The 27,234-nt window shown below is 39.3% G+C and overlaps 1 protein-coding gene across 3 annotated transcripts in view; it reads left to right on the top strand.

The window, feature by feature from the left end:
- The window catches only part of mcc (MCC regulator of WNT signaling pathway), a 193,863-nt gene extending 167,352 nt beyond the window's left edge, over positions 1–26,511 (top strand). For 2 of the 3 annotated variants that reach the window (XM_043710801.1, XM_043710810.1), the window contains 2 exons: positions 11,061–11,183; positions 20,708–26,511. In XM_043710801.1, coding sequence (XP_043566736.1) covers positions 11,061–11,183; positions 20,708–20,888 — 304 coding nt within the window. In that variant the 3' untranslated portion in view covers positions 20,889–26,511. The remainder of the gene's footprint in view (positions 1–11,060; positions 11,184–20,707) is intronic. The other variant, XM_043710820.1, reaches the window with a different exon arrangement.
- Positions 26,512–27,234: the final 723 nt, after the last annotated feature.

The raw sequence follows: 27,234 nt of genomic DNA on the forward strand, positions 1-27,234 counted from the left end.
CTCTTTAGAAACAGCGTGCCCTATTTGTAAATTGCATTACAGCCAATTTGCATTGATGAAACGTTTGTTATAGCAGAACGACCTGTATATTAATGATCTCAACTTGAGTGTAGTGACTCAATTTCAAGCTTTGTGGTAATGCAAAACTTGGAACTATTTTGACCAATAGGAAGGTAGTGTTAACTTCAAAAGGGCACAGGCTGGTGTAATGAGCTGGTGAGTGACAGAAAAAATAATACACAAAAAGCATGAACAGGTTTGATTCTGGTGGTTAAGTATTGTGTGGACATTCCTTCAAACCTAAGTGGTCTAGTATAGATGAAGATAGCTTCCTTTCTAGTCTAACTAGAAGAGCCCTGTTCAGCAAACAATATAAATTGAATTGCATTACTACAACTATTTTCAGATTAAGTGAACGTGACCATCGTTAAATAGAGACTGTTAGGCGTGAATTTGATTCAGGTCTGTGCCCTACCAACTCCTCCTTTTACTTTTCACAAGTCCCTGTATCATTGCTCTCAATCAAGTATTAACTCTTTGATACCCATGGTTTGGAGGAGCCGGTGTTGGACTGGGATGGACAAAGTTAAAAATCACACAACACCATGTTATAGTCCAACAGAGTTATATCCCCCAAGTGTCTCTTTCCCTCATACTGTTGTTGTTATTCACATTAATCACTAATTAATTTTACCCCTCCCCATCTTTGACTTTACAAATTTACAAATTCAAATTTCACTAATCAGGTTTCACTAATCTCTTTTGTATAGATTTGGAAGAAGAATAATCTGTTGGCTAGAGGTTGATTGGCTTGAACTGACTTTCTGATGTTATGAGACCTGTAATTCTCTCTTGAACCAGCGGGTCTTCATTCTTATCTTTTTCATGGAGGACTTGTGTGATTTATTTCTATTGCTAATAGATATCAGTGTGGTCCCTTGCGAAAGCTGGCAGCTTTTTTTACTTTGCATTATCTTGAAATTTTGCACATTGTCTTTTATTGATATCTTCCATGAAGTTATATGCATCACACCTTCAATTTGTCAGTGAAATTTGGTTCTCATTTTGTTTGTACATCTGTGTTGAAGAGGTAGATCAAAAACTTAACTGCTTTGGGCTTTTTCTTACTTATCAGCGATTGAATTATTGATGAAACTAACTTGTTCACTTTCTCATTTGTGTTACTTGGACAGTCAAGCGACATCCTTTATTGTTGTGGATTCTTCTTTGGAAGAGGAAAATGTACCCTATCAAGTGGTGTAGGCAGAAGTTTGTTCTTGTTGGCTCGCTTATCATTTCAAACTTGTTGCAACTGGGAATCTGACTTTTTTAAGAATTTTGATAGCAGTGGAAAAAATTTCAGTCAAACCACTTAGGCACAGTTTTCCATCTTTTTTATGGCATGAAACAGATTTTTTTGTTCCAAAGTAATTAAATTCAGGAAATTCTGTTTTTTGTTTAAACTCTGGGAATCAGCTTTTGGAGCCCAACACTGTTATCGACTGGCTTAGCATTTTGTTGTTTAACCTCTTCCACCTTTTGAATAAGATTGAGGTCAATACATATGCTTCTATTGGTAGTGAAAATCTTTGGTTCATTGGAGCACGTTTTTAACATTAAATGCCCTTGAGCCATGTAATTGCGTTCTGTTGGCTTTAAGCAGTGTTTTGTCAACAAAAGCTCACTATCTGATGATGTGGCGACACTTCCTCCTCCTGACTTAAAATTTGAGAGCTGCTCATTAACATAAATGTATGCTTGATTTGGGAAAACTTTGGGATTATCTACAGGTGGAGACTGTTCACCTTCATTTATCATTTGCTGGGGGTAGTTCTTTGGTTTTATGCTTTTGTGGCTGTGTTCTGCTTTTACAAATTTTCTTATAATGAAAGCATACAATTTTAAAAGCTTTTTGCCGTGCATGGGTAAGGGTTTTCTTTGCTCCACAGTTTTAGCAAGTGCATCAATGTTTAATGTCTGTCCTACCTGGTGTGTTGTATTATCTGCTGTGTGTTTTGTGGCTTTGTACCTTAAGAAGTGAATCACTTCTGTAGATCTCCTGTGTCTTGTCTTATCTTTTCATAGGATTGATCTGTTTTGTTTCCAGACCTCCTGATTCACTCATTATCTGGTTTTCTGTCTGGTCAGTTCTCCTTTGGATTGTAATAAATCTGACAAAGATTCATCCCATAATCCTTACAACAATTCAGTCACAAATGAATTCTGACTTTGAGTCACATCCACGAGCCTGTAGAAACCATTGATCATGTGGTACAGTTGAGACTGGTACAGTTGAGAACAGAAACGAGTCAAACAGTCAGGGCAAGCAGGGACAAGCTAGGACTAATAAATTAAACAGCATTTATTTCAATGCAAGGGGCCTAACAGAGAAGGCAGATGAACTCAGGGCATGGTTAGGAACATGGGACTGGGATATCATAGCAATTACAGAAACATGGCTCAGGGATGGGCAGGACTGGCAGCTTAATTTTCCAGGATACAAATACTACAGGAAGGATAGTAAAGGAAGGCAAGAGAGGAGGGGGAGTGGCGTTTTGATCAGGGATAGCATTACAGCTGTACTTCGGGAGGATATTCCTGGAAAAACATCCAGGGAAGTTATTTGGGTGGAACTGAGAAATAAGAAAGGGATGATCACCTTATTAGGATTACATTATAGACCCCCTGATCGTCAGAGTGAAATTGAGAAACAAACTTGTAAGGAGATCTCCGCTATCTGTAAGAATAATGGTGGCTATGGTAGGGGATTTTAACTTTCCAAACATAGACTGGGACTGCCATAGTGTTAAAGGTTTAGATGGAGAGGAATTTGTTAAGTGTGTAAAAGACAATTTTCTGATTCAGTATGTGAATGTACCTACTAGAGAAGGTGCAAAACCTAACCTACTCATGGGAAATAAGGCAGGGCAGGTGACTGAGGTGTCAGTGGGGGAGCACTTTGGGGCCAGCGACCATAATTCTATTAGATTTAAAATAATGATAGAAGAGGATAGACCCGATCTAAAAGTTGAAGTTTTAAATTGGAGAAAGGCCAATTTTGACGGTATTAGGCAAGAACTTTCAAAAGCTGATTGGGGCGGATGTTAGTGGGTAAAGGGACGGCTGGAAAATGGGAAGCCTTCAGAAATGAGATAACAAGAATCCAGAGACAGTATATTCCCGGAAGGGTGAAAGGAAAGGCTGGTGGGTATAGGGAGTGTTGGATGACTAAAGAAATCGAGATTTGGTTAAGAAAAAGAAGGAAGCATATGTAAGGTATAGACGGGATAGATCGAGTGAATCCTTAGAAGAGTATAAAGGCAGTAGGAGTATACTTAAGAGGGAGATCAGGAGGGCAAAAAGGGGACATGAAATAGCTTGGGCAAATAGAATTTAGGAGAATCCAAAGGTTTTTACAAATACATTAAGGACAAAAGGGTAACAAGGGAGATAATAGGGCCCCTCCAAGATCAGCAAGGTGGCCTTTGTGTGGAGCTGCAGAAAATGGGGGAGATACTAAATAAGTATTTTGCATCAGTATTTACTGTGGAAAAGGATATAGAAGATATAGACTGTAGGGAAATAGATGGTGACATCTTGCAAAATGTCCAGATTACAGAGGAGGAAGTGCTGGATGTCTTGAAATGGGTAAAGGTGGATAAATCCCCAGGACCTGATCAAGTGTACTCTAGAACTCTGTGGGAAGCTAAATAAGTGATTGCTGGGCCTCTTGCTGAGATATTTGTATCATCGATAGTCACAGGTGAGGTGCCAGAAGACTGGAGGTTGGCAAACGTGGTGCCACTGTTTAAGATGGGTGGTAAGGACAAGCCAGGGAACTATAGACCAGTGAGCCTGACATTGGTGGTGGGCAAGTTGTTGGAGAGAATCCTGAGGAACAGGTTGTACATGTATTTGGAAAGGCAAGGACTAATTAGGGATAGTCAGCATGGCTTTGTGCGTGGGAAATCATGTCTCACAAACTTGATTGAGTTTTTTGAAGAAGTAACAAAGAGGATTGATGAGGGCAGAGAAGTAGATGTGATCTATATGGACTTCAGTAAAGGCGTTCGACAAGGTTCCCCATGGGAGACTGGTAAGCAAGGTTAGATCTCATGGAATACAGGGAGAACTAGCCATTTGGATACAGAACTGGCTCAAAGGTAGAAGACAGAGGGTGGTGGTGGAGGGTTTTTTTTCAGACTGGAGGCCTGTGACCAGTGGAGTGCCACAAGGATCAGTGCTGGGTCCTTTACTTTTTGTCATTTACATAAATGATTTGGATGCAAGCATAAGAGGTACAGTTAGTAAGTTTGCAGATGACACCAAAATTGGAGTTGTAGTGGACAGCGAAGAGGGTTACCTCCCATTACAACAGGATCTTGACCAGACGGGCCAATGGACTGAGAAGTGGCAGATGAAGTTTAATTCAGGAAAATGTGAGGTGCTTCATTTTGGGAAAGCAAATCAGCGCAGGACTTATACACTTAATGGTAAGGTCCTAGGGAGTGTTGCTGAACAAAGAGACCTTGGAGAGTGCAGGTTCATAGCTCCTTGAAAGTGGAGTCGCAGGTAGATATGTTAGTGAAGAAGGCGTTTGGTATGCTTTCCTTTATTGGTCAGAGTATTGAGTACAGGAGTTGGGAGGTCATGTTGTGGCTATACAGGACATTGGTTAGGCCACTGTTGGAATATTGCGTAGAGTTCTGGCCTCCTTCCTATTGGAAAGAAGTTGTGAAACTTGAAAGGGTTCAGAAAAGATTTACAAGGATGTTGCCTGGGTTGGAGGATTTGAGCTACAGGGAGAGGCTGAACAGGCTGGGGCTGTTTTCCCTGTAGCGTCAGAGGCTGAGGGGTGACCTTATGGAGGTTTACAAAACTATGAGGGGCCTGGATAGGGTAAATCAGCAAAGTTTCTTCCCTGGGGTCAGGGAGTCCAGTACTAGAGGGCATAAGTTTAGGGTGAGGGGGGGAAAGATATAAAAGAGACCTAAGGGGCAACTTTTTCCACACAGATGGTGGTACAGGTATGGAATGAGCTGCCCGAGGAAGTGGTGGAGGCTAGTACAATTGCAACATTTAAGAGGCATTTGGATGGGTATATGAATAGGAAGTTTGGAGCAATATGGGCCAGGTGCTGGCAAGTGGGACTAGATTGGGTTGGGATATCTGGTCGGCATGGATGGGTTGGAACGAAGGGTCTGTTTCCATGCTGTATATTTCTATGACTCTGTCTTCCTTTGAATTTATTCTTAGATGGTGCAATCTTTTTTGTTAAATCTTACCCTTTAAAGAATTTTCTTAGTTCTCAGGTTGAAATAATTGTCAAAGGCTTTCAGACCACGTTGAATTTGTTTGATATTTCAGTTACTTTTGTTTTGGAGAATAAAAATATCATCTATTTTGCACCCGGTTCTGATATAGCAAGAAGTCAACCATCTCAATCTTAAAAATATTCAAATGCTGACCCAGCTAGCAGTGTCCACATCCCACAAGTGAATAAATAAATTAAAATAACCCAACTGTGCATTCTCCTGCAAGCTTGCGTTTTCAGAAAATCACGCAATAGCTGCACCATTTAAACTAATGGGGCTAGAATTGAATTTACCCAATACAAGTAATAAAAGTTCACATTCTATAACTAACAGTCTAAATTCTTCAATCGTGTTAAAGCCAATTAGTGTTAAAGGAACACATTTTATAGCAGAACTGACTGTGCTCCCACCTGTTTACAGAAATAGATTTAATTATTCAGGTTCTGTCTTGCTAACCAGTTTAGAAGCTGTCCATCAGCTCCTGGAATATGTGTATTTTCTGTGATAGCCCTCTCAAACTTCCTTCTTTTGTAGACCTACCATGCGATATCTGCACATTATGGCAGTGATGCTGGATTAGATCTATACATTATTTTTAAAATTACTGGCCTTTCTGTCTGAATTACTGCATAGTTTAAGATTTCCCCTTTTGTACAAGGCATTTTTGCCTTCAACTTGCAATCTTTGATGTCTAGTCGCCTTTGTGGTTCAACCTCAGCTCAAAACCACTCCCCCAGACCTCCACCTCACAGTACAGCCTGTATCTCTGCCTGGGAGTTGCAAGTTTGTTCTGATTGTGTACATCTTCTGTCAGGTCTGAAATGCTTTGTTATTCTTTGAAATATTATTCTATCTGGAGTGCTTGTGGGGTTTGCCATCCTCAGTAATCAATAGCATCTGTCTTCAAGTTTTTTGGGTCACCAGAACAATTTTGTTCTGTTTTCTTTTTAAGGTCTGAAGTCTAATTTCTCTTTGTTGACACCACTTAGAAACACTGCTAGCTACTGTCACTCTAGGTTGTGGCAGGAGCCCACTGTTGTCACCACGGTGCTGCTTATCACCTTGTGAGAATTTCTTCAAGTCTGAAGTTGTCCAGTGTAGATGAGGATAGCCACTTTTCTGGTGTAACTACAAGAGTTGACTAATTAATATGAAACTTATTGTGTTCCTGCAGCTATTTATAAATTGCATGAGCATCACCTACATTACTACAGAGATTATTAGAGCACATTAGTCTCCGGTCTGTCTCCTGACAGCTGCTTCTTTACTCAGACCAAGCTTCTGTAACATCATCACAATGCGCTTAGTGCATTCAATTACATGCGAACCCTTTCAGAACCATGTCCAGCACAAGGCAATATAACGTGAGTTTGTATGTACTTAAATCATTGAAGGTGGCAGGACGGGTTGAGATTTTGTGGTTAGGGCTGGGTGATTGATTTATCTGACACAGATGCTGTTTGGTCATTAAATCCATGCTGATGTTTCTCAGCTTTGCAGTTAGTTCCACTGCTCTACTCTTTCATCTATCTTGAAACTTTACCTTTTTAATTATTTTTCTAATTTTTTTCAAAAAAAAATTATTGATTTCCAATCTATTTGCTGTTTAGTTGTAAGTTTAATGATTTAGATGAGACAACTAAATGTTACATCTCCAAGTTTGCAAGTGACTGGGTTGAAGGATGAATTGTGAGGAGGATGCAGAGATACTTCACTGTGATTTGGACAAGTTGAGTGGGTAAATGCATGGATGATGAATTCTGGTATAGACACATGAGGTAATCTACTTTGGTAGTAAAGATAGGAAGGTGAACTATTATCTGAGTGGCAAAAGATTGGGAAAGGGGGAGGAAGTGGGAGTTCTTGTACACTGAAAGTAAGCATGCAGTTGAGGCAGGTGGTGAAGAAGCAAATGGTACGTTGGCCTTCATAATGAGAGGATTTGAGGACAGGTGTAGGATGTCTTGCTGCAATTGAATAGTGCCTTGGTGAGATGACACCTGGAGTATTGTGTGCAGTTTAGGTCTCCTTATCTGAGGAAGGTTGCTCTGCTTATGGAGGAAATGAAACAAAGATTTACAAGACTGACTCCTGGAATGACCGAACACAGACTGGATTGGTTAGCACTACATTCATTGGAGTTTTGAATAATGAGGGGTAGTTCTCAGGAAAAACTATAAAATTCTAACAGGTCTAGAAAGGGTAAATGTATAAGAATGTTCCTGATGACTGAAGTGGCATAATCAGGGATCATATCTGAAGATCAGGGTTAGGTCTTTTATGACTGAGGTGAGGAGAAATCTCTATCCCAGAGAGTAATGAGCCTGTGGAATTCTCTGCCACAGAAAGCAGTTGAGGCCAAAACATTAAATGTTTTCAAGAAGTATTTAGATATGATTCTTGGAGCTAAAAGGATTTAGGTTTAGATTGTTTGTTTGTAACGCGTACTCAAGTACAAGAATACATGAGTATGTAAAAAGTGCACAAAGTCACCATTCTCCGGCACCATCTTAGTATACAAAGGACAGGATTAAAAACAAAAGCAGAAATAAAAGAAACAGTCACCTCACTCCTCTGCCTCTGCCATGAATGCTCACTACCAGAAAAACGCAGCCACAATGTCCATTCCTCAATCTGTGAGCACTCCAGTGCCCTGAGTACCCATACGCCACCACAGCTGGAACGCCACTGCCTTAGCTGCGCTGCTGCTAGAACTGTTATGTCGGTCTTTGGTGCCATCTTGCCTCCACCATCGTTGCTGCCATGAATTCGCGCTGGGCTCAAACTTGATGCTGAGCCCACCATGCCAAAGCAGCTGGTGCCTCATTTCAGCTAAGGAACTTGCTACTGCCAATCCCTGGGAAGGAACTCCTGCCGCTGCCAACACTCTGGGAGGAAACTTCTCCCACTGCTGCTGACACTAGGAAGGAACTGCTCCTGCCGCTGCCTCTTCCTTTTGGAAAAGAAAGAGAGGAAATAAAGAAAGACAGACTGAAGCGGATGAGCCTTGGCTGAGGAACCAGGCACAAACAGTATGGGGAAGAAGTGGGAACAACATACTGAAAAGGATGATCAGCCATGATCCTATTGAATGGCAGAACAGGCTCAAAGGGACAAATGGCCTTCTCTTGTTCCTTTTTGTATGCTTTTCAATTCAACTCTGGTTCTTCATTAATCATCATAAATCAATATCCTCTAATCACCAATCAAACCGTCACTGGAAACAATCTCAGATTTACTGTTATAAAACTCAGCTAAATTTGAATACCTCTATCAAATCTGCCTTTTTTGTTCTTTGCTGTAGTGAGAGAAAAGAAATTTCTCTTGTCTCTACATAACTGTCGCTGCATAACTCTTTCATCCTGGTTGCCAGTGTAGTGAATCTCTTCTTTACCTTCTCTAAGACCTTGACCCCCTTTCTAAAGCTGTGTTTCCCAAGATTAGGCATAAGACTCCAGCTGCAACCTACTTGGTGTTTACAAAGACTTGGCAAAACTTCCTTGCTTTTGTACTTTGTCTGTAATTAAAAAGGCTTAACATTCCTTTTTTACCAGCTGTTTTAACTTGTCTTTCAAAGAGTTGTGTACATCCACTTCCAATTTCCCCTTATCCGTCCTGCCAGAATGAATCACTTAACAGTTCTTTGAACTATTTTTATATCATGTCTATGTCCTTCTGAAGTTTGATACAATCCTCTTCACTGTTAACCACAAATGAGTTTCATATTATGTACTGATTTAAGATTAGATTAGATTGCTTACAGTGTGGAAACAGGCCCTTTGGCCCATCAAGTCCACACCGACCCACCGAAGCGCAACCCACCCAGACCCCTACATTTACCCCTTCACCTAACACTATGGGTAATTTAGCATGGCCAATTCACCTAACCTGCACATCTTTGGACTGTGGGAGGAAACCGGAGCAAACCCACGCAGACACTGGGAGAATGTGCAAACTCCACACAGTCAGTCGCCTGAGGTGGGAATTGAACCCGGGTCTCTGGCGCTGTGCTAACCACTGTGCCACCGTGCCGCCCACTAAGTTATGTTCTTTATCCTCAAATCAACATCCAGTCTGAAAATCAGTCATATTTATTACTGCTCTCTGCTTTGTGTTAACCAATTTCATATCCATTCACCTATTGCCATTTTAATCCTATTGGCTGTAATTTTGTTAATAGGTCTTATTATGTGTATGTATCAAGGACCTTGATCAGATAGACGGAGGAGTGGCAGATGGAGTTTAAGTAAATGTGACATGCTGCAAGGCAAATCAGGGCAGGACTTATACACTTAATGATAAGGTCCTGGGGAGTGTTGCTGAATAAAGAGACCTTGGATTGCAGGTTCGTAGTTCTTTGAAAGTAGAGTGCAGGTAGATAGGATAGTGAAGAAGACATTTGGCATGCTTGCCTTTATTGGTCAATGCATCGTGTATAGGAGTTGGGAGGTCATGTTGTGACTCTACAGGACATTGGTTAGACCACTTTTGGAATACTGCGTTCAGTTCTGGTCTCCCTTTATAAGAAAGATGTTGTAAAACTTGAAAGGTTCAGAAAACATTTACAAGGATGTTACCAGAGTTGGAGGGTTTGAGCTATCGGCACGGGCTCAACAGGCTGGTGCTGTTCTCCCTAGAGTGTCTGAGGCTGAGGGGTCAGCTAATGGAGGTTTATAAAATCATGTTAGCTTTGATAAGTTGAACAGTCAAGGTCCTTTCCCCAGGGTAGGGGAATCCAAAACTAGAGGGCATAGGTTTAAGGTGAGAGGAGAAGGATTTAAAAGAGATCTAAAGGGCAACTTTTTCATGCAGAGGGTGGTTTGTGTATGGAATGAGCTGTCGGAGGTGGTGATGGATGCTGCTGCAACAACAACATTTCAGAAAGTATTTGGATGAGTACACGGATAAGGAAGGGTTTAGAGGGATATGGGCCATATGCTGGACTGGATGAGTTTGGAATATCTGGTCGGCATGGACGAGTTGGACCGAAGGGTCTGTTTCCATGCTGCCTATCTCAGTAACTGTATTTTCCAATCCCAGTTGATGCAGATATTTGCAGCATAGGCATTCAGCTGAAGTTTAAGTAGCATGTGTGAGTTTCAGGGTAGGAAAAGACATGGCCCCATTTACAACAGCTCCCATACGTGGGCAGGTTTGTAAAGGTCTCAGATAGATGAATGGGTGTGATGGGTATGCGGGTCTGGTTGTGGAACAACAGATGTTCTAATAATCAGGTCTGATCTGTTTTGGTCAGATTAGTCAGGTCTGATTAGTGAGTGGAAAGTTGGCTGTGTTTGTGGTGGGTGGGATAATCAGCGCCAGTCAGGATGATGAGTGAGATGTCTGATCATTGCATGGGAAAGCACATGTTGGGGGTTCAGGTGGATGCATATGTTCGGGTGAGGGGTGAGGGGGATTCAGGACTGTTGCAGGCAGGGGGGGTATTTATGTGTGGTCAGCTAAGGGAGTAATGAAGAGCCATTGCAGTTTGATGGGCCAAATCACCATCTAGTATTTTATAAGCACATGGAACCTTTCAGTACGTTGTTATTGAAGCCTTGGAATGCCCACTCATTCCTATTTTAGAAAACATTGCATAAACATGAAAAAAGTTAGTGAGGGAAATAGATGAGGTAGAGACTTCCAGTTGGCAGCTAATTTCAGTTCTTCTATGATGGTTTGAATGGTCTTTTTCATATGAAAATTTGCATGATCTTCTGTTTATTCCTATATTTTGATTCACAGAGAGAAAAAAATGAAATCCCGTGTTCAGGAATTAGTAACTGCTTTAGAACGAATGACAAAAAGCAGTGAAGTGCGACATCAGCAGTCTGCAGAATTTGTTAATGACCTCAAACGAGCAAACAGGTATGTGAGTTGGTAAAAGAATAGATGAACAATTTTCACGTAGAACTTTTCCTGACGGAAGAATTGATCATGTGTTGTTTATATCTCTGCACCATTCACTGAATGAAAATAGGATCGGTGCTAGAAAGAGAGAAGCTAAAATGAGCATAGACCCATTAGAAAATGTGCTGGGGAAATAATAACATTACTTACTATCTTTTACTGTTAAAGCTGATGCTATTGCCATTCCAGGCATTTCAAAAACACTGAACAATCAAGGGGCAAAAAGTGGGGGCGGAGGTAGGTAAGATAATTATGACGAGAAAATGAGTTCTAGGAAATCTAATGGGGCTAAAGGCCGATAAGTCCCCTGGACAGGAGTTAAATCCAATTTTATTATTGGAATTTGCTACAGAGATCGTGGGTGCACTGGTAGTAATCTCCCAAGAATCTTTATGTTCTGGGCAAGTCCCAGGGGATTGGAAAACTGCCAATGTGACAACTTTATTCAAAAAGAGAGGAGCCAAAATATGGCATCTCTAGGCAGGTTAGCTTAACATTTGTCATTGGGAATATGTTAGAACAAGTTACTCTTAGAAATAAGTAATACAAGGAAGCAGAGTCAGCTTGGTTTCATAAGTAGAAATCATGTCTGACAAATTTATTGGAAATTCTCCCTATTTTGAGGAGGCAACAAACCGGATAGATGAAAGGGAGCCTGTACCTGTAATGTATTTGTATTTCCAAAAGATGTTTGGTTAGTTATCACAAATACAGCCTATGATGTTAGAGGTGGTATATTGGCATGGATAAAGAATTGGCTAATAGGAGACAGAGTTGGGATAAGGGGGACATTTTTTAGGATGGCAAAATACAACGAACTATGCCACAGGGATCATTGCAGGGCCTAGTACCATAATATATATAAAATGTTAATGACTTGGATGATGGGAGTGAATGTACCACTGCCAAAGTTGGGAATGACGCAAAAATAAATAGGAAAGCAAGTGGTGAGAATGTCTACATTCCTCTGTAGACTTGGTGTCAGGTTATGTGATTGGGCGAAGACTTGACAGATGGAATGAAATGTGGGTAAATGAGATTAAACACTTTAAGAATAGAAGAGCTGAATGAAGACTACAGAAAGCTGCAGTACAGAGAAATTTGGATGAATTCATGCATGAATCACAAACTGGCATTAAAATTCAGGTAATAGTGAAGAGATGATAAGGTTGACTTTATTTCAATAGAAATAACGTGCAGAAATAGTCTTGCTGAAAGTGTACAAGGCACTGGTTAGACCATGTCTAAATCCTGTGAACAGGTTGGTCCCTTAATCGAAGGAAAAACGTATTGGCATTAGAGGTAGTTTAGAGAAAGTTCATTAAGTTGATCCCAAGTGTGTAGGGATTTACTTGAAGAAAGCTCGAATAAATGAGCGTGTATTCACTGGCGTTTAGAAGACAAAGAGCAACCTTATTGAAAGATCTTAGGTTCTTTATGGGGAAAAAGGGAGGAACGTGGAGATGGTAAGATCAGCCATGATCTTGTTGAATGGTGGTGCAGGTTCAATAGGCTGAATGGCATACTTTCTACTATGTTTTTAAAGTTTAGTGTGAACCTAACTGTACCACGTTGCTACCAATTTGAATCCTGTTGATATCAGTTCCAGGCACTCACTGTACATTAATGCTACTCAATACAGTTTCCTTGTCTTTAACAGAATTAAAAGTCCAGTTTTAGTGTGTCTCCAGTTTTGACCCTTTTATGATACAATAATGTAAATGCAAGGAGAGATACTTCATCTGCTCAGAGCAGAAGACTATAAGACCCAGAATCTAAACTAAACATGCATAAGATTACATAAAATGTACAATACAGAAGTAAGCCACATTTTTGCAATTAGCTAAGAAAAACAATACTGAGTTTTGAATTATTACTGGTTGTGTTTTGTTTAAACCTCCTTGTTCAGGAATTGCCTTAATTTCTTTTTATAAGTCCACATCCACCCTATCAAACTTCTTCAGGGTTTTGAAGCTTTCTACCAGGCCTCATATGTTTGCTTTCCCAGAATAAAATCCCAATCTGCTCAAACTTTTGTCTCAATGTGTCATAATATTTTTGTAAACCCTTTCTGAAGTTTCACCAGTGTTTTTATTTCCTCTCTTTCGAAAGTTCCTTGGTATCGACGATGATGCTCATCCACTCAGTTGTTGTGGATCCTGAGTGCTTTCATATATTTTTCCTATTCGGTACACTGAAATTGCAAACAGTATTTAAGGTGTTTCTAGGTTAATTTAATATCACCTTCCTGTTTTTATGTAAGAACTAGGAGAAGGAGTAGGCAGTTCAGCCCCTCAAGCTTACTCTGCCATTCAATACAATCATGGCTATCTCATCTCGGCCTCAGCTCCACTTTCCTGTCTACTCTCCATAACCCTTCAACCTATTACTAATTAAAAATCTGTCTGTTTCCCTCCTTAAATTTACTCAAGGCCCTGGTGTCCATCATATTCTGAGGTAATGAATTCCACAGATTCAGGATCTTTCGAGAGAAGTATTTTCTCATCTATTACATCTTAACCTAAAACTAAGATGTCACGTTCTAGATTGCTCCACCTAAGGAAATGTCTTTTCTACACTGTGTCAATACTCTTTAGTACTACATACACCTCAATTAGATCTCTTATTACTCTAAACTCTAGAGTATAAACCTAAACTGCCGAATCTCTCTCTCCATATATCAAACGTTTGATTCCTGGAATCCATCCAGTGAACCTCCAATGCAGCTGCATGCCTCTTCAAGTAAAGGAACCAAAACTGTCTGTAATACTCACTAATGCTTTGTACAGCTGCAGTAAGACCTCCGTACTTTTACTGTCCGTCTATTCCAATCTACCTCTCTTCTCTCCCCCCCCCCCCCCCCCCCCCAGCATCACCGATCTTTCCTGCTGCCACATCATAGACCCCTCCTCTTCAATCAAAAGCCCTCCTTCCTTCTCACAGCCTTGTGTCACAGGCTTTCACCATTGTAGAGCAGGAAGCCTGTCAATCATCCCGGTTGTGTCTCTTGAAAAATCAGAGAAAACAATTAAAAATCAACCCTGCAGTTAATTTCTGCAAAACCTCAGGGCAATTCGCATTTCCCAGATTTACCATTCATGGCTCCTCAATCCCAGCCTCACCACTCCCTCCCCTTTAAATACCAGGGACCAATCATTCCTCCGAGAAATTACCACTGAAGTGGATACAGTCCTGAACATAAAACTGGAAACCACTACCATGACCAGGAAGGACTGGTAATCAGGGTTTCTGTATTTCAGTCACATTAAACTGAGGAACCATCTGTCCTTTGAGGAGGATGTAAGGGATTCACAGAGTTTATCTCAGTCCATTTAAACAACATCAACTGCACTACTCCCGTCAACACATCTAGTCACCACTTTGAACAATTCAATCAAATTTGCCAGGCATGATCTCCCACCAAAAAAGCCATACTGATTGATTAATCCTTGTCTTTTCAAGTGAAGATAAATTCTGTCCGTCAGATTTTTTTTTTGTCTAATAGTAGTTTCCCTACGATTGGTGCCAGATTACTGGCATGTTGTTTCCTGGTTTATCCCTTGCTCTCTTGCATAATGGAACATTAGCTGTCCTCCAGTCCTCTGGCAAATCTTCTGCGTCCAGAGAAGGATTGAAAATTAATGTCAGAGGCCCTGGTATCTCCTCCCTTAACTCCCACAGCAACCTGGGATACATCTCATCTGGGTCTTGGGATATCCAATTTTATGCTTTCATTCGTGCTAATACCTCCTCCCCTATGCTGTAACTATAGGCAATCCTAGGAAAGAGTCCAGAGTCCAGGTAAGCCTGACATTTTAATCAGGCCTGGGTGGAAAATCTCAACAAAGGGAGTGAAGATATGGTGGCTGTGTTTTAGAGGCAACAGGAGGAATCTTCATGGGGGATGTACAATCATGATGGGTGAGATGGGTACAGGGATGCCCCCACCCCCCAAAATAATTACTTTCACCTTCCTCCCTGATAGCATGGCACCTGAAAAGTCAAAGTGAGACAGAATGTGGCCCTTAAATGGCCATTAAGTAACTGCATTATAGCCTTACAGGACAATGGGTCGTTGGAATAGAGGTCGGGGGGGTGAACTGAAGGCAATAAAAATGTCACCTGTTTTATTTAATAAGCCTCCTCACCAACAACTATGATGAAGGATTGGGGGGGAAGGGAGCAGATATAAAATCCGGTCCATTATCCAAGTTAAGTGATGAGATATCAAAAATAATTCACATTTAAAAAGCGGCAGTGCTTAATTGTCTATTAATCATTCTAGTATTTCCGGAGTCATAAATAGCACTGTATAAATGCAAGTTCATAATGGGTGACGCTGTCTGTTGTCTTGAATAGTTACTTTGTTCATGGCTTTGAAGTCAAGTAGCACATCATTGAGAATGATCAGCAAATCTCGGATGACTGTGTGGACAATAGACAATAGGTGCAGGAGTAGGCCATTCAGCCCTTCGAGCCTGCACCGCCATTCAATATAATCATGGCTGATCATTCCTAATCAGTATCCTGTTCCCGCCTTATCTCCATAACCCTTGATTCCACTATCTTTGAGAGCTCTATCCAACTCCTTCTTAAATGAATCCAGAGACTGGGCCTCCACTGCCCCCTGGGGCAGAGCATTCCACACAGCCACCACTCTCTGGGCGAAGAAGTCTCTCCTGAGCTCTGTCCTAAATGGTCTACCCCATATTTGTAAGCTGTGTCCTCTGGTTCGGCACTCACCCATCAGTGGAAATATGTTTCCTACTGCCAGAGTGTCCAATCCTTTCATAATCTTATACGTCTCAATCAGATCCCCTCTCAATCTTCGAAACTCAAGGGTGGAGTTGGCACATTCTTATAGTGTCTGCATGGGTTTTGTCTGGGTGCTCCAGATTCCTCCCACAGTCCAAAGATGTGCAAGTTAGGTGGATTGGCCATAGGAAATTGCCCATAGTGTTCAAAGATATGTAGGATAGATACATTAGCCACTGGAAATGCAAGATTACAAGGATGGGTTAGGAGGAATGGTTCTGGGTAGGATAATCTTCGGAGGGTCGGTGTGGACATGTTTGGCCTGTTTCCATGCTGTGGGTATTCTATGAAATGCCGAAATTTCATTTGCCTTCCTTTACAACCTGCTGTGCATGCACACTTGCTTTCCATGGTTCATGTATGAGGACACCTAGATCCCTTTGAATTAAAGATCCCTCTGTACCTAAGCACTTCAAAGTTTCTTTCCATTTCCAGTAAAGCACTCTAAAGTTTCTCCCTATTTACATAAGTTACCCTTCTATTCTTCGAGTCAAAATGGATAATATAACACTTATCCACATTAAACTCCATCTCATTTTATATCCTGTTCTTCTAGGAATAAACTCATCTACTTATCAACTCATCTTTGTATTTTTTGATATTTTTAATAATCTTCCCAGTTTCAATGCTTTATCTTATTTAGTTTCATACTCCAAGTAAACAACTAGAATACTTATTCTTTCTATCAGCATTAATTAATTCATACTTTGGCAATTTGAACTTTATTTGCCATTCATCTGCACGCTCTGCAAATCCGTTTGTGGTCTTTTTTGCTGAAGTCCACCGTTTTATTAGCTATGCATCCAAATTTGGTGGTATCTGCATTTTCTATGATGTAGAATGGATAATTAAAAATAAATGAATAAACACTGGCATGGATCTCTTCCAGACACCATTTTCTGCTAATCCAATTCTCCTGTCCTCCAGAGGAGAACTTATGTTGTTGCACACTAGTATTTGTGTTTTTATTTCAAATTCTAGCATTTATTCTTTTTGTTGTCCATGATCGTGCTTCACAGTGTGTGGTTTTTATTTTAGAGACATACAGCATGGAAGCAGACTCTTTGGTCCAACCAGTCCATGCCGACCATAATCCCAAACTAAATTAATCCCACATGCTTGCGCTTGGCCCACATCCTTCCAAGTGTGTTTAAACATTGTCACTGTACCTATATCCACCACTTCCGCTGGAAGTTAATTCCACTTTGTCTGTATCACTCATGATTTTTTATAAACTTCCACAAGATCACCTGCTCTGCTCCGATGGAAGAAGTTACAGCCTATTTTTATTAACTCAAACCTTCCCTTCCCAGCAACATCCTGGTAAATCTCTTCTGAACTTCCTCCAGCTTAATATCCTTCCTATAACAGGGCTATTTTCTAATATAAAAACACTTTTTTCTTTTTCCCTACCTCATCAAATGTTGCTCTGATATGATTAGTTGTCTGGAACATTGTACATGTGGCATTTTTACAGTATGGGCTAAGATGATAGATATCTTCAGAATATTTGGCCAAGCATGATCTGATCCACATATGACATCTAGATGTTTTCTGGCAGTTAAGATAACTGTCAAGAGAAACCAGTCTGGCTGACTTGCTTCCCACTGCCCTTTCTTCCTAGGGTGCTGAGGTCCGTCATAGCATCCTAACTGTTGTCATGGCTGTGATCAATTAATTCAGCACTGACTACAAATAGGACCTTTAGACTTTCTGGTCTGCGTGACTTAGTTCCACACTAAGCAGTTCCTTTACCCACCAGGACATAAGTGGAGAAAGGTTTTTTAAAAATATCTATCTCTCTGTTTGGGGGTGGAGGAGGGACCTATCTAACACATGGGGGCTTAGCACTTTGACCTTCCATTAGACTTCATATATAGAACCATTTAGTATAGAAGAGGCCCTTTGGTCCATTGAGTCTATAACTGCTAAAAATGCACTACTACCCCACACTTGTCCAACTTTCTCACAGTAGTAGTCCGTAGCCTTGAGTATTATGACACTTCAAGTACATTTAAGTCGTCATTGGACAAGCATATGGACGTACATGGAAATAGTGTAGATTAGATGGGCTTCAGATTGGTATGACAGGTCGGCGCAACATCGAGGGCCGAAGGGCCTGTACTGCGCTGTCACGTTCTATGTAAGTGTTGATACAAGTATGTTTTAAAGGTTGTGAAGTTTCCCACCTCGACTATCATTCCAGGTGGTGCATTCCAGACCCCTACCCCCTCTGGGTGAAAATGTCTTCCTCCTCCTTTCACTTTAAAATTATGCCCTCTTGTTATTAATCCTTTGACTAAGGAAAACAGCTGCTTTCTATTCATCCTGTTCATGTCGCTCATAGTCTTTTATACAACTCCATCAGGACTCCCTCAAACCTCTCTGCTCCAAAGAAAACAACCTGAACATCTCCAACCTCTCCTTGCTAAAATGATTCAGTCCAGACATCATGCTGGTGAATCTCCTTTGCAACCTTTCCCGTGCAATCACATCCTTCCTATACAGCCAATACCAAAACTACACATAATGCTCCAGCTGTGGCCTAACCAAAGTTCTGTACAACTCCAACCTGACTTCCCTACTCTTAGAATCTATGTCACAACTGATAAAGCAAGCATTTCACATGCGCCTTAACAACTGTATGAACCTGTTCTGCCACCTTCAAGAATCTGTGAACAAACACTCTAAGAACACTCATTTCCTCTGACCTTCCTAATGTCCTGTCAATCATTGAGTACTCACGTGTCTTATCATAGTCTGATGGAAGTAAGGTGTTCCTGTGCACCAGGAAATTAGCTTGTGTAGGTTGACCTGCTTTAATTAAATTTATTTTCTACACAGTTGATACTGAGACAGGACAGGACAAAACATTGAAAATAAATCCGAAGAATTCAAAATACACAGTAGTCATCAGTATCTTTATTCTTCTGCAGTGTTATTTCATGTATAATCAAAACTTCATCAAGATAGATTCTATTTCTCCAGTGCTGTAGTTATGGACCAGTTGCACAGCATTATTGTAGTCAAATACTCCACAACCACCTGATGAAGGAGCAGTGCTTTGAAAGCTAGTGCTTCCAGATATACCTGTTGGACTGTAATCTGGTGTTGTGATTTTTAGTATTATTGTAGTGAGTTTAATATAAAAGCTATTATTTTTTATTTCTCTTTCTTTGTATAAATGGTAGGTGAAATTATTTCCTAGCTTTCTATTACTTCTATAATGTCTGCTTCATATAAGCAATAAAACTATTCAAAGACAATGCTTTCCATAATAAAAATTGTGCTTCAGTTTAAGAGAAAGATATTGGATAAATTTGTGTAAACGTCAATCTCATGATGTTTGTCCTAAACAAAAGGTATTTTTTTCATATTCCAACTGTAGGACTTGACCCTGTGGTGTGTTTTTGTGAATCAAAGTCCAGAAATTTCAGAACCAGAGGCTAGAGTTTTGAATGTTTGGGCTGTGATTTAGGAAGGCAAAAGTGAAACCAACCAAATACTTCTCAACGTAACAACATAAGCAAAAATTCAATCCTGGTTATGGTGGAAGCTGGAGATACTTATACTGATATGTAAATAGTTGTGTTTATAAATGCTGATTTTTTTTTCTAAAAAGGGAGAGGAAATTTTGCATAAGTAGAAGGTGGATTCTCTGAGCTATTACTCATAAACTTACTTACAGAAAGATATTGTTACAAAATGCAATAACAGACCAGAATCATTTGCAGCAGTTAAGAAAATTGAGTGAATAATTGATTTTGAAAAGTCGCAGTGTCCTAGAGATGTGCAGCATGGAAACAGACCCTTCTGTCCAACTTGTCCATGCCAACCAGATATCTGATATAAATCTAGTCCCATTTCCTAGCATTTGGCCAATAACACTCTCAACCCTTACTATTCATATACCCATTCAGATGCCTTTTAAATGTTGTAATTGTCTCACCTTCCACCACTTCCTCTGGCAGCTCATTCCATACACACACCACCCTCTGCATGGAAAAGTTGCCCCTTAGGTCCCTTTTATATGTTTCCCCTCACCTTAAGCCTATGCTGTCTAATTTTGGACTCCCCCACGTCAGGGAAAAGATCCTAATTATTTACTCTATCCACTGCCTCTCATGATTTTATTAACCTCTCGAAGGTCACCCCTCAGCCTCCAACCCTCTGGGAAAAATAGTGCCAGCTTATTCAGCCTCTCTGTTCCATCTATTCAACAGATTTTGGCTCTCTTTTAATTAGATTCTATCAAATTAATTTGGCATTGCTTCAACTCAGGATTGTACATTGTTATGGAAGGAAGACCAAATAAATGAATAAGAATGGGGTTTCACTTAGTTGTTGTTTTAGCTAGGTAAAAGTTTGATTTAAAATTTTGAAATATAAGTCTTTCTCAGTACAACATTTAAAAAGGCTAAATTGTATTTTGTTTGAACAAGTTAACAAATTTGTTTTTACTTTTTATAAACACTCAAGGTTTATTTTTTCACTTTTGCATCCTTCTATATTGTAATAAGTAATGTAATCAGCCTAAAAATGTGAAGACAAAAGATTGTCATAAGGAATATATACTTGACAGGATAAATCTGATCCTTACAAAGCAAGGTAATAATGTCTTAATCATATTTACAATTTGTAAATTGTTTTGACTTTTTTTATTTTAGTAATTTAGTAGCAGCTTATGAGAAAGCAAAGAAGAAACATCAAAATAAATTGAAAAAACTGGAAGCACAAATGATGGCAATGGTGGAGAGACATGAAACGCAAGTAAGAATGCTAAAACAGAGAATTGCATTGCTGGAGGAGGAAAACTCTAGACCTCAAACAAATGAGACATCACTCTAAGAACACATGCTGATGGTACTGATGATGTGATTCATCAGCTCTGCCACATCGATGCTGAAGATTTTAAAAATGAGGCTGGGAAAAGTGAAATGACACCTTTCTTCTGATCAGTATGAACATATGCAGTTCCCACATGTAAAGCACTAGCTTAACATTTCTTGAGGAACTATGTACGTCGTAAGAATAATAGTGGTATTGGACCAAATATGGGCCATCAGTAAGTCAGTTATTAGCTGAGCCCACTTCATTCCTAAATATATTTACATCTCTAAAAGAACATGAATTTTTAAATACTGTCCAAATACAGCAAATTGACTTTTGGAATTGCTTTACATGTGGCTATATGTTACCATTAAGTTGTATCAAATAGACACAAAATTATACAGCAAAAAATATAAAGTTTAATAGATGCTGCTGGGAGATAATTTTTCACCATCATTAATGTTCTATTGAAGTTCATGAAAATTACAAATCTGTTCTAGCAAAACTGTTTAACCATTTTCATAACACGTGAGGCTGCTGTACTACCATTGTCAAGATAAACATAATGTAAATTAATTCTTGTGGTGAAGACTGGAATCTTAGGGTGATGTGGACTGTAGCAAGATTTGTGGCAGAATCGAGTGCAAAGTCCAGCAAGGCCCATCTCACTCCATCATATCTGTTTCCACAAGGAATGTGGCTAGTTTCTTGCAAGGAAGCGATCAGTTGCCAATGAAGGGAATTATTGCTTGTTAAGTGGATTGTTAATGGGAGAGCTGGTTTCATTAATATTTGGTTTCCTGTCTTGCCAAATGTGCCAAACAAGCTAGATGTCAAGAAATTTCAGCATGGAAATCAAAGTGGGTATCTGGCAAATTTAGCTCGTCACTTGTCTCCAAAGGACTGCCACGTTGGAAACAGGGCATCAGCATCTCAGGCCATGCTCTATGAACCGAGTACATGCAACGTGTCTTCCAACATTGATATCTGATGTACCAGTCTCTAAGAACCCATATGGAACATCTGTGATCTACTTACAGTATATTTCTACCCTTCAGTACAGTAACAACTATCATTGTATTGCTGCAACAAGGGCATTACACACTTAAGGACATCACCCAGCTCATGGATTGACCCAGGCTACGTGTCCAGACAGGATATACAGTGCTCACCCTTCAGACATACCTGGATATTCACAGCATCTTTGCCTTTTTGTGCTTTTTCCCCCTCAGCCAGATATACAATCTTATGATCATGCTATCTTGCTGTGCTGTTTAATGTGGACACAAAGGCATGCAAATTTGTCGTAGTTGTCAGCAGGCCTCAATCAAGGGGCAGTCTTCAGTCTGGGGTCCAAGCACAGCAAGTCAATAACAACCTCTAATACCAGTTCTGGGGGCTTGGAAACAGACAGCTAGTCACTCTGGCAGTCAGTGCTAGGAACCTTTGAAAAGGGATGAGGACCCAAATGTTAGGTAGCCCACCACCTATCTTAACTCTTTTTCTAATTTATTATGGGCTAATTTCTTCCTGGAACGAGAAGGAGGTAGGTATTAAAGGGGATAAAAGTGGGTGATAGAGCTGCTACTTTTGGGTCCAGGTAGGAAGATACCCTGAGCAAGTAATTAAGCAGCGTTGAAGGCATGCAGGATTAGTGGTGTGTGCCAGAAAGTGAAGGAAGATGTTTCAGCCATTAGTGAGAGTGGCAAAGAATGAGCCTTTGGAGGTGAGTGCAGTAGCAGAGATAATGAATGTGATGTATGAAGAGAAGATGGTGGCAGTTACTGGTGGGGTGGAGAAGATCACTGACCTACTTTCTACATTGCTGTGAATTCCTCCAGATGGTTGAGTCTGTTTTAACCCAGTAGTCTTGGACATATTCTGGCATAGTCTTGTGATGTGGCCATAAACGCTGGCTCTTAAGGAAGAGGGAAAAATACATATGTCACCTCTACCAGCAGGACCTCCAGGTCCCTGCTGATAACGTGGGGTTACAATTTCTATCTGCTGTGTCCAGGACAAATCAGGAACCATGCTGGGTAGCTCTGGACTGACAGTATGTGCCCAGGTGCGGAATGGCTTTTTGCAGGCACACGGTTTACCAGTGAATTCTGGAATATCTGCTGACTGCCCATTGTTTCTGGTGATAGCATGTGGTGACTTGGGGCTGGAATCAGATGTAAGGGATGCCATGGACATGGGTAGTTAACATGAGTTTAGTAAGATGCAGTCATAAAACCCGCTAGGTCTTATGATGAAAACCTCTTCAAGAACTTGATGCAACTCAGACTTGGGTAAAACAAAAATGGAAAATTCAGCCCAAGGTGTTTCATGTAATACTGATGTAGAACCAGGGAAGAAATAACTGGAAAAAATGTCTGTGATCTCTCTGGACTACATTTATATTTAGTAAATCAATGTTTTGGCTGAATACTAGAGTACTGTATTCCACCCACAATTTAAAATCAACCAGTCCATATTAACTGCCTACAGAATGGGAACTACTTTGTGGTTAAAAAGACAAATAGAATTGTTCATTACTCTTCAATTAATCATTTTGCCAGAATGGTACCAGTTACCATAGCAGGTGGTACTGGGTTTGGGTATTCATTTTCTGAACCAAAATAATCTGATATTGTTGAACATTAAGCAATTAGTAGCTAATCACATTGGTTTTATTTGTACCAAATTCTGTAATTACTGATTTAATTTGCTAATTCTTCATATTATGGCTAAATAATCACAGAAATGGAAAACCAAGGGTTATAGGAAAATTGTAGTGTACATCAACATGGCCCTTCTTTCCAACTTTTTAATCATGTAATTTTCAGTTAGCTATAGTAAAATCACTTTCACATTGACAAGTGGATCTGTCTGTAATGTAAATAATATTTACATTATTTTTAAGCTGTTTTTGGAGAATTTGCATCTTATTGTTAAGGGATGTATGAGTTAAAGCTCCAGAAATTAAAACTTGCACACTGATTTGGGAATTTTGAATTCAAGTAAACTAAACATTCAGGTATTTATTTCGTAAGATACATTCTTTTGTTTAGTCCCAGAAACTAATACTGCAAAAGATTTTGAAGACTCCATTGTACATTTTGGCATTGATATTTTCTGCAGGTTTCTATTATCTCCATTAATTGAAAACGTATTATTTGTGAATTGAAGTGCAGTAGTTCAAGAAATAAGCTCCCCAACATCATCTCGGGCAGCAAGACTGGGTATTTAATGCTGGCGAAATGCAGTCATAGTTGCACAGAAGTAATGATTATACAAATTTCAAATGACAGAGAAAAATCGCTTAGTTGAATTTATTTAAACCAAGTGCTGCCAGCACTGGAAAGTCTCCTCAGTGGACCTTCCTTATTTTAATATCTTTGAGAAACTGAGATCCACATATAAACTTTGATCATCTCTAATATCCTGATTGATGTAAACAAAATAAAGCCATAATGATCTAGTCTCTTTGTCCATCCAGATGTGGCAAGGTCAGTCATTTCTATTCTGACTATTATAATGTAATCCCACTGCTCTTAGTTTGCAATAGATCAAAATCTGCTAAGCTTCTAAAGGCCTTCCAAAGAATGAAAACTGTTCTGGTAATTATGATTTTTGATTTTGAGCCTGCGAGCTCCTTGTGTAATTGTAACACCCTATTTAATAAAGAAAGAACTTGTGCTTTATCATAGCTTTCATGATCTCAGAATATTCCAAAATGCTTTATCGCCAATAAAATATATTGGTAGGGAATACCAATCCAATTCATGCTCAGCAAGTTGCCACAAACAGCAATCATGTAAATAGTTACATAATCTGTTTCAAGTGCCGTAGAAGGAATGAATGGATTAAGATGATTATTGTTGTTAAGTTTATTTTAAAAATTCAAACACTAAAAATGGAAAAGAAATTAAGTGAATATTGCTGTCACATGAAGCAGTTCATCGAATTCTCTACTTTGAAGCCAACATTTGACCTTTCGTCAGCAAAACTAAATCAAAAATAACATTAATACATCACTTTTCTAGCAATTGTAAGCGATCACTAGACAAATGGCTACTGTACAGTAGAGGCCTGCTACAAAAGATATACCCATGGCAAATTAGTGTTTATACCCTGATGTTAAGACCGGCTGGACCTTTCACCTTCTATTCAAATACAATTTTGATTAAGTTAACATTCACAAATAAGTGTGAATTTTCAACTGCGCTTTTTATAAGTATAGTAATTTCTTTTAAAAACGAGATATACTGAAGACCCTATTTTCTATATCAAACGCAAGCATATCTCTATTTTCTCTTGAGAGGAATAAAGATCTGAGTATGTCTTATTTGTCCTGTCTTACAATTAAACATGTATTTGTGCATAAGTTTAGGACAATGTTACAACTATTGTAAGGAAAGTATTAGTTTATTTCGCAAACCTTATAATAGATGTTCTTGTAGTCAGAAGGATTAAAGCTTACAGGATATAATTATTAGGGTGTCCTGGCCCAAAAAATTACTTATAACAGGTGCTCGCAGAATATACTTTGTTTGATTAAAGATGGATACATATAACCACATGTTTCAGTTCTGCTTTCATTTTAATAACTGTCCAGTACGTTCCAATGAGTTTGAAAGTTGTTTTTTTCACACAATTATTTAAAATATTTGTAAATTACTGCAAAAGCAACTTTTCTTAATTTATCATTTAAAAGTAGTATGTGATAAAATAACAGGAGAATTATTTATTTCCCTGAGCATGATTTCATATATATATGTCACTTAATTTTTACATGTAATATAGAAGACAGGAGCTCCTATTCATGGTATAATGTAGATATTCTGAGAGCCACTAGAAGGAACATATCGTTTGACTGAAATAGGACAGAGAATCTTGAATACTAAAGGAAATCCATTCTGAAATGAGTTTATGAATTGAATATGGCTATCTTCATCAAAGTGGCATTTTAAAACTCAGCATCTCTCCCCAGTTTATTTCTGATCAAAGTTAAAATCATGAAACAAGAAAAATGGATGATTTTGAGAATCAGGAGTAAGTTGATATGCATTTCTCTTTGGACTGTGTTCAGTGTTATGTGTTTAGGATTATGTCAAGTCAGTCGAATACCACTTCGCTTTATTGAACCCTGCGTTGTAAAGTTGTGAAGGATTTTCTTTGGAAGGAGGTATGCGGGGAGGGGAAGGAAATTCTGAATGTGGCACCTGGACAGATAATACGAAGAATGTCACGAGCCAGGATGTTAAATATATGACAGCACTATTGACTTACCTTCTACACTTACAGTAACTTGCACAGCTGTTTTTAACAAGATTTTTGGATTATATTTACATGTAAAATTTCCAAATGGCTAGCGCCTGAACCATATTAAGTTGTTCCAGATCTGCCTGATTTGATTTCTGAGAACTTAAACACCTCTCATCTTTGAGGGTTATGATTTGTATATCCTCCTATTTAAGTTTGTAACTGTTCGACTTTATAGTTTTCCTAGTTGCTGTAAAATGTAAAACAATTTGTTTTATAAAAAATTGTACAAACTCTGCATTTATTTATATGAAGATACATTTATACTATTATTTTCCAAAAGATCTTGTATGTAGAATAAATACTTTTATTGACAAATTTTAGTGCTAATAATTTAACATTGAGATTTGTACATGTCTGTTGGAAATCCTTATTTGATCACGTGTGTGTATAATATCATATGGATTATAATCTTGAACTCATAAACCAGATTACGAGGTTCTGAACTGAGTTCAAATTTTGCAATAGCAGTTTGTGAATTTAGATTTTCTATTCCAAATTTACTTAATTAACTATGAATATTAGTGACAATGAAACAAACAGATTTTTGGAAAAGACCTCAGCTAATTCACAAAGGGCATAAAAGGAAGGAAACCCGCTCTTTTAAAAAGGGCCTACCCAATCTCTTGGCTACATCAAGCCAGTGTAAAGAAGTTTAATGAGAGAGAAAAAAAAATGGATGGACGACTCTGATGAGTTCGATACCTAGGTTGAAGCTATGCCAGTACAGTAACCCTGCAAAGTGGTTCTCAGCAACATCTACAGACATGCCAAAATTGGGAAAGTTAGCAGACAGTATCTAATACACCTAATCTTTTGTGTCCTATCCCACTGATAGGGCACAGTGGTACATAATTTAGAAGAAATGGATGTAAAGTCAATCTATGCAGTGGCATCAGATTACACGTGGATCCTAAAAAACAATCCTATTAGTTTTGACGGTAGCCTTTGAAAACCTCTTATTGATTACCACTTATCACCCTTCCTTGGCTGATTGATCAGTCTGTGTCGATCACCACTGTTCACAAGTGGCACAGAATGCAGCCTGGATAGG

Source organism: Chiloscyllium plagiosum, chromosome 2, assembly GCF_004010195.1.
Source record: "Chiloscyllium plagiosum isolate BGI_BamShark_2017 chromosome 2, ASM401019v2, whole genome shotgun sequence".
In the NCBI taxonomy this organism is placed as follows: domain Eukaryota; kingdom Metazoa; phylum Chordata; class Chondrichthyes; order Orectolobiformes; family Hemiscylliidae; genus Chiloscyllium; species Chiloscyllium plagiosum.